The sequence below is a fragment of the Branchiostoma belcheri genome, unplaced genomic scaffold (assembly GCF_001625305.1).
Source record: "Branchiostoma belcheri isolate BF01 breed outbred unplaced genomic scaffold, Haploidv18h27 scaffold68, whole genome shotgun sequence".
Classification (NCBI taxonomy): Eukaryota; Metazoa; Chordata; class Leptocardii; order Amphioxiformes; family Branchiostomatidae; genus Branchiostoma; species Branchiostoma belcheri.
This window is the reverse complement of record NW_017804331.1, coordinates 1,494,157-1,513,216: the sequence shown is the minus strand read 5'-3', so window position 1 is coordinate 1,513,216 and position 19,060 is coordinate 1,494,157. Positions and strand designations below refer to the sequence as shown.

Here is a 19,060-nt window from a genome sequence, read left to right as displayed (position 1 = left end):
ACATAACATTTGGGAACTACAGACAGGATGCCAACCTTATATGTGCAAATACAACCTTCTATGAGACGTTCTGCCAAAATGCTATGTACAATACATTAGAGGTTTCGTGGAGGTGCAGTACGTTCTGCCGACGTGCTGCTGAAGTTTTAAGATAACTACCAGTGCTCCTACTTCATACTTTCACCCTGGTGTTGTTAATCTCCTGCTGTCTCGCCTTCTTCTGCTTCATCCTGTGTGAGGCAAGTTTAAACCGTAATTTCCAACACAATAAATTGAACTTACCCAAATTTCCGACTGGATAACTCCAGTCTTTGTGAAAGAATGACCAATCCACCGCTTCCGTGACATGACATTATGTAGATGACAGAGATGAATTTGGGTAAGTCCAATTTCTTGTGTTGAAAATTACATTTAAACAAAACTTGCTTCATACAATGTAAGAGGTAGCTATTACTTCATATTGAGTCCTACGAGCACAGCTGAAGTTTAATGATTTCTTTTTCATACTTTCACGCCGGTGTTGTTAACCTCCTGCTGTCTCGCTTTCTTCTGCTTCATCCTGTGTGAGGCGTAGACCCGCAGGAACATGGCCAGGAACACGATGGCGATGCCGAACCCGCCCATGATCGACACCGGGTGCGCGTAGATGATACAGGACAGCAGGATGGCCAGCGCCTGAGAGAGAGAGACGGAGGGAGAGAATGAGACATAAGAAACGAAAGCTTTATTAGCATTTGACAGACTTCCGAAAAATCTGAATTATCGCTAATTTACAAAATGCATTATCAAAATTACATGGAAGATTAAAAACCTTAAGAGAACCATTTGGTTACATTGACATCATTTACAAAATAACCACGTCTCCCTTGATATGGATCCGCCGGGGAAGACGGATGCCCAAGTGTCTGGGTCTCAGATTCGCAACCTGTTATCCACCTTAAACAAATCCACGCGAAGGCCACCGTGTCAACTGTAAACCTCACTCAGGTGTAGGGACTGACATGGTCGTCATACTCAGACAATCTGTATCTATGTCTGTACATGAATCTGTATATCTGTACATGAATCTGTATCTGTACATGAATATGTATCTGTGCATGAATCTGTATCTGTGCATGAATCTGTATCTGTGCATGTATCTGTGCATGAATCTGTATCTGTGCATGAATCTGTATCTGTACATGAATCTGTATCTGCACATGAATATGTATCTGTGCATGAATCTGTATCTGTGCATGAATCTGTATCTGTACATGAATCTGTATCTGTACATGAATCTGTATCTGTACATGAATCTGTATCTGTACATAAATCTGTATCTGTGCATGAATCTGTATCTGTACATGAATCTGTGCATGAATCTGTATCTGTGCATGAATCTGTATCTGATTGCAAATAAAGATATCGAGTGATTGCCATAGACTCAAAGAACAGGCCACACAAACCTGTCGCGTGGTCATGATGATGACGAACACCATGGCTCCGAACTGGTTGATGGTGAAGAAGATGAACATCTGTCCGGTGGCGCTGCAGATGGAGTTGAGGAAGACGTGGAAGGTGAAGAGCTGGTGGCGGAACATGAAGGAGAAGGCCTCGATGAAGCCTCCCTGCTGCAGCAGCGCCGCCGACGTGAACAGGCAGGAGAAGCAGTTCACTCCGAACATCATCTGGGAAGAACACAGACGGCACTGTTATTCACTTTTCTGTTACAGTAGCAAAATTTCAGGGACATGTTCATAGAACATGTGGCGTCGGGTGGCGTAGTGGTTAGAGCAATCGACTTTGAAGCGGGGAGACCCGGGTTCGATTCCGAGTCGTACCCGGTACATGTCTGAACATGCGCCCCGACGTTGTGCCCTTGGGAAAGGCACTTTACACGACTTTCCTCACTCCACCCAGGTGTGAATGGGTACCTAACTTCGGTTGGGGAAAGTCGTATTGAGGTCACCTTGTGGCGCCGAATGGCAGCTGCACAGACCCTTGCGACAGTTCCACAAAAAAATAATTGTGGAAAAAATATGTGTATCATGTGTATTATTTGATTGTTGTAATAAATATATTGTTGTGATTTGTATTGATTATTATGTGATACCCTGCATCAATTCAGCCGTATAAAGGCTGCGACTGCACGGGTACTGTTTGGACAATAAAAAACCATTATCTTTTTTTTCTCTTTTTTTTTTTTAGAACTTAATCTTCACAGTGGCGGCAAGTGCGGGTACGGGGCAAAAGACAAGTGATTTGATAACAGTAATGTAAAATGATAAGTTCACAGGATAGCAGTTAACTGAAATTGGTTGCAAAAACCAACATTCATTTTTATGATAGCGATATCTATGCAGCTTCTCATTAGGTAGTGTACACAAACTATGAATAAGGTGTTTGCTTTTAACACGCACAAACCAAAACACACACTGTCTACCAAGGAAGAGATGGATCCACGACATAATGGAGGATTTCTCCATCTCAACTTGCACAGTTTGAACGCACAGGACAGAGGCAAATGGCGGGCTGCCATCAAGTCTTGGCATCAGTGTGCAAGCACGTCTAACCCTTGGAAGACAGGGAATAACAGACACTAAACTGGATAAATCTAGTGAGTGATGGAGTGACACTGCCTTCCTACCTGAAAGGAGGACATCTTGTACTTGTAGAGCTCTGCCTGCCAGTTTGCAGTGAAGCTGTCGAACATCATGTAGCCGGCCAGCAGCAGGATGCCGGAGAAGGTGGTGACTGTCGTGCTCTTCTTCTCGTCATCCGGGCCGTGGGCGATCAGGAACATGCTGAGACCCAGGGATATAAGCGCGGCGATGACGTACTCGTAGTACTCGTACGATTTCCTCGACACCACCTTCCCCATCAGCATCACCGGGATGACCTGCAGGGGTAGAAATACTTTTTGGCGACGTCTCAGGGAGGAGCCTAATGGTACAGTATTGTGTGCAGTTTGCAAGAATTCTAGGAATGGTACAGGCATTTTGTCCACAGGAATGGAATGTCCAGAGGCATCTATCTCTGACCCACATCTATTCCCACATTCCTGGAAACCCTTGGGGAGACCTGTCTGGCCCAGATAGCCCTACTTTCTGTGACCCCGGGGCTTGTTCACTACACACTCGGGGGAGGAGTGCAAATGATGACAAGTTGTTACGTTATTAGTATGTAGTTAAGCCTCACCATGTTGTAGTAGTGTATGTGTATAACAACTCCAGGAAGAATAGTATGTATGGCAACTCAGTCTGTACAAACTAATGGAGATCGATTCAATAAACAATTTCTAACACTGACCTTGGACGCCTTGGCTAGGACCTGCGTGGGAAAGCTGACGAACTTGAGCGCTTCGTACTGGCACCAGCTGCTCATGATGTTCGACAGGGAGGCGTACGAGTATTTATACATGGGGCAGCCGTGTCTGGGCTGCCGGAATAAACTAAGGTAGACGCCCGCTATCGTTAACGCTAAGATTCGATTGACGAAGACGAGGAATTGCGAGTTTTTAAACTTTTCTGACGGCTCGTCCTCGGTTCCGCCGTACTCGTGCCGCATGATTCGCTCCTGCAGGACGCCCCACGTGAGGTAGGAACCCTGCAGGCCGACGACGCAGAAGATCAGGACAGCCCACCGCGGGAACCGGGAGGGGGAGGGCGTGGGCGCGTCGCTGTCCGCCTGGGTGGTGGGGAGTTCGTCTGCCGTCCCGTACACACAGGCCTTCACCACGTTGTAGGTACAGCCTTGGCCTGAAAGGACAACAGGGTGCAACTGTCAATACTTTATGAAATGAAAGACATTCAGGCAATAAGATACACAAGAAAACAGTTAATCAAGCAACTTATCACGATATATATCAAGTTGCTTGAGTATGGTCATACATGTACTTGTAACTATAATGTTACTGCTGTTGTTGGGGCCAATAGCAAGACCTAGTCATCCTATAATTTCATTCATGGTACTCCAGATGTCATTCTAAATGGCAAATATAAGTATGTAAAACCATGCCTAAAGGCTAATTGCATGTACTGTACAGTGTCAAAGAAAGTAAAGAAAAGCTATTATAGAGAACATGCTAACTACTTAGTACTCTATTTCATCACTCAAGTTCTCACCAAGTGCTCATACATTTAATTAAAAACTTTAATTAAAAGATACATCTCATCACATTAGCTGCTGCCGCGCCGTGTGCCTGCGAAGCTGGTGTGTTACGCTGAAGGGCGGTTATACCGGTTATACCGATACAGACATTGGATAATCCACAAGAACATGATGCCCCACCTCCTCGCTCTAAGAAATTACTCCTCTTGATGTATCTGATGATACAGATACAGAAGCTGGTTTGGTATGCTGAGGGGCCACGTTATACCAGTTATGAGTATACAGATACAGATACAGATACAGAAGCCACCCACCTCCTCGCTCTAAGAAGTTGCTCCTCTTGATGTATCTGATGAGGATGGCTGCCGGGATGACGATGGAGGCGTAACCCAGGATGTTCAGCAGGAAGCGGAACACCCAGAAGTCCGTCAGCCCGGCCAGGGACGAGCCCTCTCCTCCCCCCCAGGTGGACTGAGCGATGACTTCTCCCAGGTCCATGGTCAGCACAACAAGCACAAACACGAAAAACCTGCAACACATGGTACAACACTTATTATTAATTTACATTATGTAGCAAGTGGCAGGACAGAGTTGGAGGGGCTGGTCAATGTTACATGAATATATGAGCGATGACTTCTCCCAGGTCCATGGTCAGCACAACAAGCACAAACACGAAAAACCTGCAACACATGGTACAACACTTATTATTATGTTTATCTTCGCAGAAGAAAAACATTATTTTTGTTAGATTTTTTTCTTTTTTTTCAAACACATAAGGTCAACGACCTAGACCAGACGACTGTCACCATGGTAACTGGTGCTGTAGCAGATACCCTGTTGTGTTGGATTATAATTTATGTACTTATGCAAGTGGCAGGACAGAGTTGGAGGGCTGGTCACCATGCATGTATATGAATGTGTTTAAGTGTAATAAAAAAAGAGCAGTAGTTTGTTGTTATACATGACAAATGTTTGACATTCTCCAAACGAATATGTGATCAGTTTTCTGGTTTGAGACCTGTGACAGTTTCTGAGACCTGTGACGGTTTCTGAGACCTGTGACGGTTTCTGAGACCTGTGACGGTTTCTGAGACCTGTGACGGTTTCTGAGACCTGTGACGGTTTCTGAGACCTGTGACGGTTTCTGAGACCTGTGACGGTTTCTGAGACCTGTGACGGTTTCTAGTTTACGATGTAGTGGTGTTTATCTTCTAATGAATTCTTAATGTGATATGGTTGTGAATAATTAACTACGTAGCCCCAAGGTGTCCACAAAATCAGTGGCCTGTAAAGTGTGAGGAGTCTAACAGAAAGCTTCCCTTTTTTATGAGGCAATATTGTCACCAGGACAAATGGGGGGGGGGGGGATAATAATCATTTGTGCACTCCAAATGCCTGCTCTGTCTCTAACGCTAACATGTTGTCTGACTGTTGAAGAACTTCAGTTGAAGAAGACAAGAGAGAATGCTGATCCTGTGCTATAGTAATGTTACATGTAAAACTTATTTTGAGCAAAGTACAAAACAGGTACTATAGTAATTAGGATTCCTGGAAGATGCAGATTTACAGTTGCTGGAATACTGCCAGAAGTTACATGACAAAACAACAACAACCAGAAAAAACAAACAAAACCTTTCATAGTGTAATGTTAACGTTAAACCTGTAAAAAAATTCTGTAACTGTTACTTGAAGTACATTATTGAATTTGTCACAAGTAACTTTACTAGTAGCCTTACAGCTAGGTTGTGTTTGAGGTACATTGGTGATACTGTGCCAAAACAATTATCAACAGCTGTTTTGAAATCCCTTCCTTTTAGAAAGTTTTATTAAAATGATCATATAAAACCTACAAACCTCAACAACATGTGCTAACATCACGATATGTGATATCCCCGGTATATCTATAATTTCCTACACTCACCCAACGCCCGCCATTACTAGCACGACCTTGGTGACGTGGCCCCTCATACAGGTACAAAAGCGAGCTGCTAAAAACGTCCCCTCTCTCCGAGATATCCGCCAACAATACACATTTTTCCGGCTACAAAATATATTAAACTTTATCTCATATATACCGAGCCTCTTCACACCCTCCACACTCACCCGGCCGGATCCCTACACTTCCGGAGACATGGACAAAACGTAGTTCTCCCTCAGAAAAAAATCAGAGATCAGACAGCGAATGATTTCTAGCCGGGAGCCAGTCGACCTGTTTTTTTAAGACGGCATACAATTTACGTCACGCGCAGATACCTGTGCAGATAAAGACACGCCTCTTTCCCCAAGGACAATAGAAACTTGCTGAACTGGTTTCCATGTTGGCGGATGAATTCCGTCAGTGCAGGTCGGAGGTGAAAGTTCACGACCCGACCGCCATTTTGTGAATCGAGGAAAGAGAAAAAATCACCGAAGATGTCCCGCGGAACTAGCGCCGGGTTTGACCGTCATATCACGATATTTTCGCCGGAAGGGCGATTGTACCAAGTCGGTCAGTTTTCCGAGTTTTTATCTGTTTTGTTTCCTTCGACATTATTGTCAATTTCTGTCGAGTTTTGTAACTTTCTTTGTGGACTTGTATGTAGGCCTCCATGAGTCAGCGCATGGACATAGCCCCCCTCCCCCATGTCTTGATATGTGTGATTTTTAAACACCAGTAAATAGTAATTCAATGACTGCCAGCAATATTTGACAGCTAGTTCTCCACATTGGGTACTCTTATAGCTGTATATACTACAATTAATTAAACCACGTCCGTTTCTGTGTAGCAACAAAAATAATTCATGAGAGGTGGAATGATGACCAGCATAAATTTTTTTGTTGATGAAGACAGTCAAAAGCAAAGCATGATCCCATAGCACACATTGAATTACATTCCCAAAAATAAATTTCAATTGTCCCAAAGTGAGGATGAACTGTCCCAACCTGTTTTTTTGTCCCAAAAATGTCCCAAAGTGTCTTTTACTAGTTTTAGTTGTCCCAGTGTAAATTTTAGTTTTCAGTGGCCTTTGGACCACCTTTAATTTCAAGCACTGCTGGTAGATTAGCAAACAGGTAAAACAGACAAACAAACAAACTCTGGATTCAAACCGTATCCCAGTTGCATCCGTACCTGATGACATTTCTCCATTACAGAATACGCCTTCAAAGCAGTAAACCAGGGAGGACTGACTTCTGTTGCTGTCAGAGGAAAAGACTGTGCCGTTGTCGTCACCCAGAAAAAAGTCCCCGTAAGTAGATGTTATGTATCAGACAACAAGACAACACTTAACATCATGTAATTCTGTCATTGGAAGAATATACAAAATGTACTTATAATCCATCAATTAATGTTAGACATCCGGGTAATGAGGTACGCAAGAAAACAAAACTATTACCAGGTTTCTCAAGAAATTTTACAAACAACTTTAGAAATCTGTCCGGTTGCTTGAGTAACAGTTTCCTTGTGGTATACATATAACAGGGGTTTTTCTAAACAGGGGAATAAGGGAGCTGCTCCCTCATGTAACCAGCCAGCTCCCTCACATCAATTTTGAGATTGAACCCTAAGTGGCTAATCCTATTGAAAAATCCCCCCTCGGTCGCTTCATTCCTTGTCATGCTTGCGATCTGCTCCCTCATGCTAAATTTTTCTAGAAAACCCCCTGTATAATGTTTTGATCATAGTTTGTCAGTTATCCCAAGGACATTATGTCCTTGGTTATTCCATTCATGTTACTGGATGAGAAGACAAAGATTTGCTGTAATAATATTCCTGGCAAGGATACATGTTTCCATGTGGTGTAATTTCAATAGTGTTCTGTTGTAGGATCTCACTCTCTCCCATAGCATATTCAGCCGTTGGGGCAGCATGATGTTTGGGAAAACGCTTTTCCACTGCTGACGATCTTCTGCCAGTCTGGCCATCTGGTTGGCTGTTTGGCCGGTCCACTCCTTTAGGTCCGAGAAGAATTGTGTGTGAAAGTGTGCCTTTCTCCTGAGGGGTCGTGTGGCACAGTAGGCTCACACCCAAGAGGTCGCGGGTTCGAATCCTGCCCATGTCACCGATCTTGTGCCCTTGGGAAAGGCACTTTACACGACTTTCCTCACTTCACTCATACGATCAGGTGGAAATGAGTAATTGTTTTGGTTAGGGACGTCCCTCGGAAAGGACGTTAAATGGAGGTCCCGTGTTTGGGAGAGCCACACCCCATGCACGTTAAAGAACCCACCACACTTATCAAAAAGAGCAGGACCCTTCCCGGTGTGAGTGGTTCAAACCTTACAGTCCGGTCTTACGCAGCTTGTACATGTACAAAACTGTTACGTGTGTTACGCCTTATGGCGGTTTATCGGTCATGAGAAACAAACACATTGTAGGATACTTAATTAGTGTTTTTTTTTACCTTTGTGACTGTTTCCCTCTTCAGGACAAGCTGCTGGATGCAGAGACAGTGACTCACATCTTCCCCATCACCGACTACATCGGCTGTGTCATGACCGGCATGATAGGTTTGTTTCTGTTTGTTCATTTATTTGCACTTAAAAATGACAAATACATGTGGCATCTGTGTGGTGTAGTGGATAGAGCATCTGACTGTCAAGCAAGGAGACCCAGGTTCAATCCCCAGGGTTGGACCTGAGACATGCACCCAGACGTTGTGCCCATAAGAAAGGCACTTAACACATATTCCCCCCCCCCCACCTCAGTTAGAGGGAGGGCGTTAGGAAGGGCATCCAGGCGTAAAAATCTTGCTCCAAAAAAAGACTTGCATTTGATGCAAGCGCACGTCTAACCCCCGTCTCGGGGGAAAATGACATTAAACTTGGATTAAAAAAAACATAACAAGTGCAAAGGTGGCCAAAGGCTTATTCTTATGTCAAGGCCCCCCTTATCAACTTATAACAATTTGAATAAATCAAATAGAGGAATATACAGTATAGTGAGTGGTTTGAAAATATTGTCACATCTTAAGGTAATGCCAATTTAAGGATATTAATCATCCTGATGAAGGCAACAGTGGTCGTTGAAGATTTGTTCCTTGTGTACCCTTTGTTGAATAAAGTTTCGCATCGTACTACTATGATCATGCATGTTGATAAAGGAGAGTCAGTGTACAAAATACTTTTTTGAACCAGGCAAAAATTAGGTTGCCCATCAGAATTTTAGGTTGCCTCACCTATAAGTTACTACTTTCCTCAAACTGAATAATGTTACATACATAAGCCTTTGACAATATTTCTAACAGCCTTTAGTTAACTGATACTAGTAATAGCCATTAATACCTAAAATTAAAAAGCATCTGCCGGATACAGTGGTGCAAGCCAAGTGGGCATGATTTTGGGGGTAGCACACTGGGCTACCTGGGTTCAAAAATAGGTTGCCCCAAGTAAAATATGGCTGCCCGGGGCAACTGGGCAACCTGGTATTTTGCACACTGAGAGTGCAGGTGGTATTTGAAAAGTTTCCTTCCATCCCCTAGCTGACAGCCGGTCGCAGGTGCAGCGGGCCCGGTACGAAGCCGCCAACTGGAAGTACAAGTACGGGTACGAGATCCCGGTGGACATGCTCTGCAAGCGGATAGCCGACATCTCACAGGTCTACACCCAGAACGCCGAGATGAGACCACTGGGGTGCTGTAAGTGGTTAAAATTTTTTTTTTTGTAGAGGCTTACTTAGTATGAACTAACATGGAAGTTCATCTGCGTCAGTAGTTACATGTTTGAAGTTAAAACTTAAGATCCAACACAAAGAAGTTTTCCCACCTAGAGCTTTCGACTAGTCACACTTCAGAGAAGCCATGTGACAAGCCTCACTGGGTCAGTCTACTGAGGAAGACCAGAGTGACTGGTCGAAAGCTCTAGGTGAGAGAATTTTTTGTGTTGGATCTAAAGTTGTAACTTTAAACATAGTTTTATTAATAAAATCAGCCTTGCAGCCAGTTTACAATGTCGACCAAGCTGAATTACACTGATTTTTACAAGTTTTTTTTACATAGTAAATACAAATACACATTTACATGACAATACATATACAGACACGCAAACGAACATGTTACAAAGTCACACAATACACAGGGCACTGAAGTGAAGTCCAGAGTCTTGAAAGTCATTGCTGCAATGACTCGTTGTACAGGCGTATTGCCTTGTGTAGGAAAGAGTTTTTCAGTCTTTTGGTGCAGGCTGCTGGTATGAACTAAGTGTTGTGGCCTAACTACTTTTGTATGAAAGCTAAAGGGAGTCAATGATCTATCCAAAGTATCCCAGCAACCAGATTTAGAACATGACTAAAACTAAAAGAGGATTGGTAATATATCTCATTGATCTGAATGAAGTTTTGATTTTCATGTAGTAATAATACAGAAGAGACGGTGCATCCCTTTTTTTGTGTGTGTATGGTTTAAAATAATTGTCATAAGTAATAATAGTTAATACAGTTTTTATTGACAGTCAAAACTGCTTACAATGCTATACTTTTGTATCAGGTTTTCTTAACTCTGCACTATCCCCGTTCCTTTGCATTGTTGCCCTACTTTCGCTCCTCTACTTTTGCATTTTTCTACAAAAACCCTGCCTCCTGTTCTGCTACAAGGCCACCATACGTTAACAATTATTCTACACAATTTATCAATTATTCTACAAAAACCCCTTCCTCCTGTTCCAGGTATGATCCTGATAGGTTACGATGATGAGCACGGTCCCCAGGTGTACAAGACGGACCCGGCTGGTTACTACTGTGGCTACAAGGCCACCAGCGTCGGAGTCAAGCAGACGGAGGCTAACTCCTTCCTGGAGAAGAAAATCAAGAAGAAGGTGGACTTCACGTACAACGAGGCAGTCGAGGTGGGTTTATATATTTATTTATTAATTGTGTTTATTGACTTCATTTTACATTGAAAAAAAAGGCAAAAAAGACAGGAACAACAGACGATAAACTAAAACACATGGCAAAAAAAACGGGAACAACAGACGATAAACTGGACAGTGTGTGAGTGGCAGCAGCATCTGGTATGCTGCACAGTTGCTGAATTGTACATTTTAGGCATCTTAACATTACATAACAACTAATCAAAAACATGATTGTATACAATTACATTGTAAGAAATTAAAGACTGCTGAAAGAGCCTGGCTGAAAGGCTGGGAGATTTTAACAGGTGTATTTGTTCAATAGGAGAGTATGGAAAGTATGAAATGGAACAATGCTAAGTACTTCCAGCCATCTTTTGTGTAAATTGCCTGTATAGAATATTATTGTGTCTCATTATTACCCATGACACCCTTCCGGTATTGACAAGAAAGCAAGGACCAGTACTTTTTGTTATATTCCAAAGGTCTGTGTTGGATACAAACCACACAGCATACACAATACAGTATACACTATATCTTTGGTACATTTAACCTGCCTGAATGTGTATGACACACACACAAACATAAAGATGTGCACGCACACACTCACACACACACACACACACATGCAAACACACACTCACACACTCACACTCACACACACATGCAAACACACACACACTCACACACACATGCAAACACACACACACTCACAAACACACACACACACACACACACATTCAAGAACACATGAATGTAATACTTTCCTTCCCACTCCCCAGACTGCCATCACCTGTCTGTCCACCATCCTGTCTGCTGACTTCAAACCCACAGAGATCGAAGTGGCAGTGGTCGACGAAGGCAACCGCAAGTTCAGGTGGGCTTCGAACAGACAAAAACTCATCATTGTCCTACAAATGTACATAGAATTAAACTGGGTGCCATCCTCCGTAGTATTCGCCCGCTCCCTAATGTCGCTGGTGCTACCACTGGGTCTGGACTTGCTGACATACATGTATGTAACGTCAGGAATCTGAAAATTCGTCCAGATTTTGAACGAGTGCGCTGAACGGTCCTACTAGTCTAAGACCTTTTTTTGGGGGGCGCTTTTGTAGGAAAGGTGTGTACATATTAGGTAAGCCGTTTGGACGTTCAAACGGCGACGTTAAGATCTTATTCTTATGTTCTGTCGCGCCGCTTGGGCTACCTCATTACGTGACGTCATCACCAGACGTTACATAATTATGGCAGCAAGTCCAAACTTGGAGGATGGCACCCAGGCTAACATAGACTGTGATTTAATAGATTTATAATGTTTTAGATATGCTGTACGTCACTGTAGGTGAGATAGCTTAGGATAGGTATATACCAGTGTAGGGATTTCTTGAGACACGTTCAAAATGATAGACTTTGTACTCATGCAATGTCAGTGATACAAATTTATTCTGCATAATTCCCAAAAGATCAATGACTTCCATGTTTGAAAAAAAACTGCTCTTGAGGTTCATTTACATGTATATATTCCCTACCTGATACTTGTAACCAAGATATGTTTTGTGAGTATCAAAAGCTTCAACATTAGTAATTATTGACAAGTTCCGCAGATGAAAACATGACGTCTTATTACCAGTCTTCATGACTACCTTTTCTGGTGTGTTTTTCACAGAGTGCTGACAGAAGCAGAAATTGACCAACAGTTGGTGAGCATTGCTGAGAGGGACTGATGCTACAGGATTTTGTACCAGTGATCTAGAAGAAACATACATGTTCTAGTAGTTCAACTACATATATATACTCCATGTAGGACGTTCTGAAGCAGGAAACTGTACACAACTTTTGTGCTTAAGTCCGGGGATCTTTGTAAGACTTGTGAACAAAATTTATTGTACAATAGATTGACACTGGTAGTGTTGGTGTCTTCTTTTTCCTGCTATGTCCACACCCTGGTTTCAGATGTTACAGTAAGGCCATGTTGATTTGAATATGTGGATGACATCCACACGAGCATGAATTTTCATCCGTTCCCAAAAAAGTCTTCTGGAGTTCCAAGAGGATGTCATCCATATAATCAAATCAACATGGCCTAAAGGTATTACTACATGTATGCCAGTCTGCTCTCTCATTATTATAGATATTATCTTCTCTGTTTCACACATATGTATTATTAAAACATTCTCCACACCACCATACATATGGACTGAGAAGTTAAGAATGATGCTCCTGAAACTTCATCTTTAATAACAGTAACTGTTGATACCTTGTGGTTCGATTCACTTGTATGTAGACAAGCTATGTTAGATGCCAATAAACAAACATCTGGCACAGGCAGTCTTTGTTTTATTTTTCTTGGTAGTCTAGTAATCATTTGTTTTACAGCCAAGTCCTACCCCGAAAAGAATGAAATTTTCCCTTTTAACAAACTAAGAAATGAATGAAGAATGAAACAGTAAGTTATATATTTAATAAGCATTTTTAAGACAAATACAGTTAATAATGATATGGGCCTTTGACCTGAGCCTGAAATAGATAATAAATAGAGTAAATAGAATAAATCTTGCTAAGTCACACCAGCTCAATTAATGTGTTGATTACTTTTGCTTGACATTGTTATACTTTTATTGTGGAGTATTTCTGTTTTGAAATGCACTAAAGTCTTTTAGAACTTATGAAGGGCCTCCTTATAAAAGGGCAAAAATGTATTATTTTCTGATTTTCATTTGCAGATTCCAAAAACCTCTAACCATATTACGTACATAAAGATCGTTGAGCAGTTTTACAATTAAATGTATGTGTGTGTATGTGTCAGTGAGTGAGTGAGTGTGTGTGTGTGTCAGTGAGTGAGTGTGTGTGTGTGTTAGAGATCTATATACATACAATGTAGGTTAGAGATCTATATACATAGGTAAGATAACAAATGTAAATCAAATAACAGTGTGATCATGAGATCTTTAACATGGAACTGACGTTTAAAACACACTGTGAATTTTAGTATTGGGTTTTGGTTGCAGAGTCGCTTGATTTTGGTGACGTCTCAGGGGCAGAGCCCTTTAGTATATAGTATATGTGTAGACTGGTTTATTGTTGATAAACAAATAAATCCCAGGACCCTCTGGCAGCCGAGATGCATTCGGCTGAATTGTTGGGTCTGGTTACAAAATACAACATTATTACGATTACAAATGCAACACACAGCTGTTTACACACATAGGGATAAAATTTAACAATTGTTTAAAATTTTAAATACACCATACAATTATTACAAATATTGAAATATCTTAAAAGAGTAATTTATCGAAAGGTTCTTAAAAAAACGTTACAGTACAGGTAAGATTTGATAAGTCCTCATTGGTACTAAATATTAAAAGAGATAAAATCTTTTGCAAACGCCTGACTCAAATGCATGTATTTGTGTATTACACCTCTCCTTTCCACTGATAAGACGAAGCTTGGGGTGCTTGTTGACAAATAAACATGCGTTTACAATCGCAGTTAGTGTCATCCCACATGGGAAACCCAGTGATACCTGACCAGTATTGCACACACAGTTTCGTCCAGTGGGTCCATCTGTGGTCAGACGGCTCACCTGGTTTCCAGCCCTGTTCAAACATAGGGGAAAGTCATTAAAGAGCTACATTGGTCGTGACAGAGAAGACAGGTGTTATGTACAGTATTTAATGGTTCATTGTACCGGGGAAATTCCCCTAGCTCTTTTCGACATGAGCAACAGTGGACCACAGCTTAACGTCCCATCCTAAGGACTGCCACTCTTGCCAGTAGCGTGTGTCTGGTGAGCGACAACAGCCGGGATTCAAACTCCCAACGTCTTAGTCCAGAGGCAGGGTCGCTAACCACTGGACTACGCACGCTCCGCGCCTAGGCTAGGGAAACGTTTAACATCCAAATGATAACAAGAATTGGGAGATCTCAGACCTCCATGAAACCATGATGATGTTAAGAAGTCAGACCTTTTCAGGAGGAGTTGAAAATCTCTCATAGATAGGCTCCATTTACCTAAACAAATTCTGATGCACCGTGTTACCCTTTTGCAATCATCTTTCTTTATCGTCCAGGGGAATATTACCAGCTGTCAGCTGTTAACGGGGTTATGCAATGAAAAAAAAACAGCTTGTGATACATTGTGATTAATGATTTTGAAGGAATCATGACTATGAATCCTGCGGGCCATGAAGAAACACACACACACACACGGATGGACACACGCACGGACATACCCCAAAAAAACAATTTTTTATGGAGATTAACAACATACTAAGTAATTTTATGCATTAACTGTACTCTTTTCATAGCTACATGTTCAGATTTAGATGAGAATTTATATACATAATTGTACTTTAGATCTCTGTATATTATGTTGTTGTCTCTGTCACGTGTATTTACAAAATGTATGTCTAAGGGCTCTGCCTGAATTAAACAATGAATAAATAACACAAATATCACATTATGAAGAGGAACTTTTTCCTCTAAGAATAAGGAACGACAGCTTCTATTTGATGTATTTTTAGGTTACTGAGAGTCTATCTAAACGTACCTTGTAGTATCCCAATGAAGCCCCATCGTCCCAGATCCAGCGTCTAATCCAATGAAAAATGATCACCTCCCTGTCGCTCAGGCCGATGTAATAGGGCCTGTTTTTGCCTTCCGTGCGGACCAGGTTTCTCAAAGCGGTGTCCAATTCTCTCGTTTTAGGCATGGCTAGCCTCGCTCCCTGTCCCTTGCAGGCTTCTGAGGCGGCGTCGTAGCTCATTTCTCGGAAGTCGAGCCGGAAGCAGGCCCCGGAGACGAGTTTGTATCCAAATCGGCAGTCGTCTCTCTTCGCAGCTGTGAAAGTGAAGGAAGAAGAAAGTTTCAAGGTTAGGCCATGTTGATATGATTATATGGATGACATCCGCGCGTGCATGAATTTTCGGCCGTTTCAAGCAAAAAATTTCAACCATACTGTAAATCGTACAAAACAGTTGCAAAATGGGCATACCGTAAGTTGAAAAAAAAAAACATAGGAAAACGATACCAATGTCGTAGAATTCCAAAATCAAATGAAAAAGACGAAAATGTCCAGAACTGAATTTGAAGACTAGATTATTCGCCAAACCATACTCTGAGTCATTTGTTCAACCTTCAAAACCACGTAGATTTCATAATGAAGGAAACTTTTTTTTGCCAAACTTTTTTTCTTTACACGTTCGCATCAGTTTTGGGGTTCCCAGAGGATGTCATCCATATAATCAAATCAACATGGCCTTAGGTACAGCATATATACCGTTATGGTCAAATTACACAGTATTGCTGGGCGACCCCCAAAGTCGATGACGTGGGTCCTGTGTTATGTGAAAGGTAGCCAGGAGCAAACTGCGCCGTGTGGTAGAAATATATCAGATTTTAGACTGTAGGATTTGGATTGTGTAGTTTTTTCCTGTTCATGTATAAATATGCCACATTACTCAACTGCGTTTCAGGGTGAGCTGAGTCTGCATATAGGTCTCACACATATTGAAAAGAGTATTATAAGGGCCCTCCCCGGTGTAAGAGTTCAAATTTAAACCTTACAGTCTGTTCTCAGGTTTGACATCTTGAAGAGGTGATAGTCACCTGTTATGTGGTTAAGTTTCATAGATTATAAACAATAGGAAATATCACACCTTCTGGGTTCACTTGACAAATGGGTTTTATGTCATCCATGGAACATGGTGCATCATTCCATGCCGTCCCTTTATATATGTAGTGTGCGCAATCCTCATCGTTTTTGTCGTTGTTGGGTTCTCCTGGTCCCCATGCGCTGTAGTGTCCCAGTCTGGTACCGTCTGCCCACTTCCAGTCTACAGATACCTACAAGCCCAGAGAAGAGCAAGAAACAGTCATGCCTTCAAATATCAGAATTATCAACCAAGAATTGAGGTGTTCAAAAACTCGTCTTTCCCCAGAATTATCGTAGAGTGGAACTCGTTGCCACCATAAGTACAGTTGGGACATCATCATTAGAAAGCTTTAAACAACTCCTGCAATTAAATGTGCAAAGATTGAGTGTAAGAAGTCGCTCGGTGTGATATAGCCAGCTGCCGCCGCGCCACGTGCCTGCGAAGCTGGTGCGTTACACTGAAGGGCGGTTATACCGGCTATACAGATAAGCTGGTGTGTTACGCCGAAGGGCGGTTATACCGGCTATACAGATACAGAAGCTGGTGTGTTACGCCGAAGGGCGGTTATACCGGCTATACAGATACAGAAGCTGGTGTGTTACGCCGAAGGGTGGTTATACCGACTATACAGATACAGAAGCTGGTGTGTTACGCCGAAGGGCGGTTATACCGGCTATACAGATACAGAAGCTGGTGTGTTACGCCGAAGGGCGGTTATACTGGCTACACTAATACAGATACAGATACCTCCTCGCTCCTCTCCAAGCCCAGCCAGAACTTGCCATACTCATCCTCATCATTCTTCAAGGAGACCAGGAACTCGTTTGTGCTCGCATCTTTCGGCATGGCGAGTGTCCCACCTTTTTTTAATTGAAGAAACAGTAAAAAGAAAAGGACAAAGTGGGACTGCACTCAAGTTATACACTATAGTATTTAACTTAAAATGGAAACAGATACATGTGAAGAAAAACTCCCTCCCCATTCAATATTATGTAAACAGCAGTACTAAATTATTGCTAACCAAAGGAATTACAGCTGGAAACGTTTCGTATCTCTCATATAAGCTTGAGTAAGTAACATTTTGCCACAGTCGTCAGAGGGTATCGTCAAGGAGCCTCTGAGACCAAGATGAAGTCGAGCACTTTCAAAAAGACTAATCTAAATCAATGGCCAATTAGATGGGCAAGGTTGGCAAAAAAATGTTGCTCTTTGCTGGTTATAGTAACTTATACAACGGACAATGAAGTATAAAATGAGAGATTGAGTTTCCGAATCCTACCTTCAGTGCGGCAGGTCCAACGTGCGTCGAGAAAGTTCATTTGAGTCTTGAAGGCCTTGTAGCAGATGCCACTTCTCAGCTGGTAACCATTTCGGCATACTGGTGTGGTTGTCACAACTGAAGGCGTGGTTGTCACAACTGAAGGCGTGGTTGTCACAACTGAAGGCGTGGTTGTCACAACTGAAGGCGTGGTTGTCACAACTGACGGCTTAGTTGTAACAACTGACGGCGTGGTTGTCACAACTGACGGCGTGGTTGTCACAACTGACGGCGTGGTTGTCACAACTGACGGCGTGGTTGTCACAACTGACGGCGTGGTTGTCACAACTGTCGGCGTGGTTGTCACAACTGACGGTGTGGTTGTCACAACTGACGGCGTGGTTGTCACAACTGACGGCGTGGTTGTCACAACTGACGGCGTGGTTGTAACAACTGACGGCGTGGTTGTAACAACTGACGGTGTGGTTGTCACAACTGACGGTGTGGTTGTCACAACTGACAGCGTGGTTGTCTTGGTTGGCACCATTCTTGGGTTGGTTGTCGTCTCTGTCATAGGTGTGGTTGTTACGGCTAGCGGCGTAGTCGTATTTGCTCTTTGTGACTAGAGAGGGTACACGAGGAAACAATTTATCAAACAATCGGGTATATTTTTCAAAATTTACTAATTACCTGGATGTCTAACCTCCATCGACGTATATCTTTAAAAAGGCGACTTACCGGATAAATATCGGACGTGGCGGTGAAATAAATGACAGGAACAACCACTGAAGTAATCAACAATGTCAGTGCAAAGGTGATGAGGATGACACGGAGTAGATAGGAGCGGAGGAATGTATAACATATGGAATCTGTGGAAAGCCAATAATCAACAGTTATTAACCGGTTTCCTATTCCTAGGATGCATAGCACCAAGGGTAAAATTTCCCAGGCTAACTAACGCCAGGGGAGGGGGGCAGAATTATGTGTTCCTGTGTTGGTCCTACATTCGTTGATGACAGAATAACAAAACCAATGAAGGTTGATCACTTAATATTGATATTCTACAACAAAAGTTGTATCCTCTTTTCTACTAACAGACGTTATAATGAGAGAGAAACAATACCTCCATTTTCTATGGAGATATTGATATTACATAATAGAATTAATAATATCAACATTATTAACCGGTTTCCTATTTAATGTTAACTTGATATGCAACAAATAGGTTTTTATCAAA

The 19,060-nt window shown here is 42.3% G+C and overlaps 3 protein-coding genes across 4 annotated transcripts in view; 1 reads left to right on the top strand and 2 right to left on the bottom strand.

Moving 5' to 3' along the window:
- Positions 1-49: 49 nt before the first annotated feature.
- LOC109484057 (adenosine 3'-phospho 5'-phosphosulfate transporter 1-like) lies at positions 50-6,244 on the bottom strand. Of its 2 annotated transcripts, none has more exons than XM_019787255.1 (7): positions 6,193-6,244; positions 4,404-4,618; positions 3,289-3,737; positions 2,627-2,878; positions 1,446-1,667; positions 508-675; positions 50-230 (listed from the first exon to the last, which is right to left on the bottom strand). In XM_019787255.1, exons 2-7 carry the CDS (start codon positions 4,585-4,587, stop codon positions 195-197), a joined length of 1,311 nt encoding a protein of 436 aa, XP_019642814.1. In that variant the 5' UTR covers positions 4,588-4,618; positions 6,193-6,244; the 3' UTR covers positions 50-194. The 2 variants fall into 2 exon arrangements, with proteins under 2 accessions (XP_019642814.1, XP_019642813.1); XM_019787254.1 differs by lacking the exon at positions 6,193-6,244 and adding an exon at positions 6,011-6,185.
- Positions 6,245-6,261: 17 nt separating this feature from the next.
- Positions 6,262-13,239, top strand: LOC109484059 (proteasome subunit alpha type-6). The gene is made up of 7 exons (XM_019787256.1): positions 6,262-6,577; positions 7,222-7,316; positions 8,496-8,577; positions 9,549-9,704; positions 10,730-10,908; positions 11,694-11,788; positions 12,578-13,239. Exons 1-7 carry the CDS (start codon positions 6,502-6,504, stop codon positions 12,633-12,635), a joined length of 741 nt encoding a protein of 246 aa, XP_019642815.1. The 5' UTR covers positions 6,262-6,501; the 3' UTR covers positions 12,636-13,239.
- A 1,251-nt stretch (positions 13,240-14,490) lies between these two features.
- The window catches only part of LOC109484001 (cell wall protein DAN4-like), a 10,147-nt gene continuing 5,577 nt past the window's right edge, over positions 14,491-19,060 (bottom strand). The window contains exons 2-6 of the mRNA XM_019787158.1: positions 17,845-18,445; positions 17,313-17,425; positions 16,569-16,755; positions 15,568-15,750; positions 14,491-14,507 (exon numbers count right to left, since the gene is read on the bottom strand). Coding sequence (XP_019642717.1) covers positions 14,491-14,507; positions 15,568-15,750; positions 16,569-16,755; positions 17,313-17,425; positions 17,845-18,445 — 1,101 coding nt within the window. The remainder of the gene's footprint in view (positions 14,508-15,567; positions 15,751-16,568; positions 16,756-17,312; positions 17,426-17,844; positions 18,446-19,060) is intronic.

What these genes read in the sequence shown, in the direction of transcription:
- LOC109484057 (XM_019787254.1), bottom strand. Translation starts at nt 6,057, where the DNA reads ATGAGGGGCCACGTCACCAAGGTCGTGCTAGTAATGGCGGGCGTTGG. An exon ending in CAACTTCTTAGAGCGAGGAG is followed by an intron (nt 3,738 to 4,403) that starts GTGGGTGGCTTC and finishes TTGTCCTTTCAG; the next exon opens with GCCAAGGCTGTACCTACAAC. An exon ending in ACAAGATGTCCTCCTTTCAG is followed by an intron (nt 1,668 to 2,626) that starts GTAGGAAGGCAG and finishes TGTTCTTCCCAG; the next exon opens with ATGATGTTCGGAGTGAACTG.
- LOC109484059 (XM_019787256.1), top strand. Translation starts at nt 6,502, where the DNA reads ATGTCCCGCGGAACTAGCGCCGGGTTTGACCGTCATATCACGATATTT. An exon ending in CGTACAACGAGGCAGTCGAG is followed by an intron (nt 10,909 to 11,693) that starts GTGGGTTTATAT and finishes CCCACTCCCCAG; the next exon opens with ACTGCCATCACCTGTCTGTC. An exon ending in GAAGGCAACCGCAAGTTCAG is followed by an intron (nt 11,789 to 12,577) that starts GTGGGCTTCGAA and finishes TGTTTTTCACAG; the next exon opens with AGTGCTGACAGAAGCAGAAA.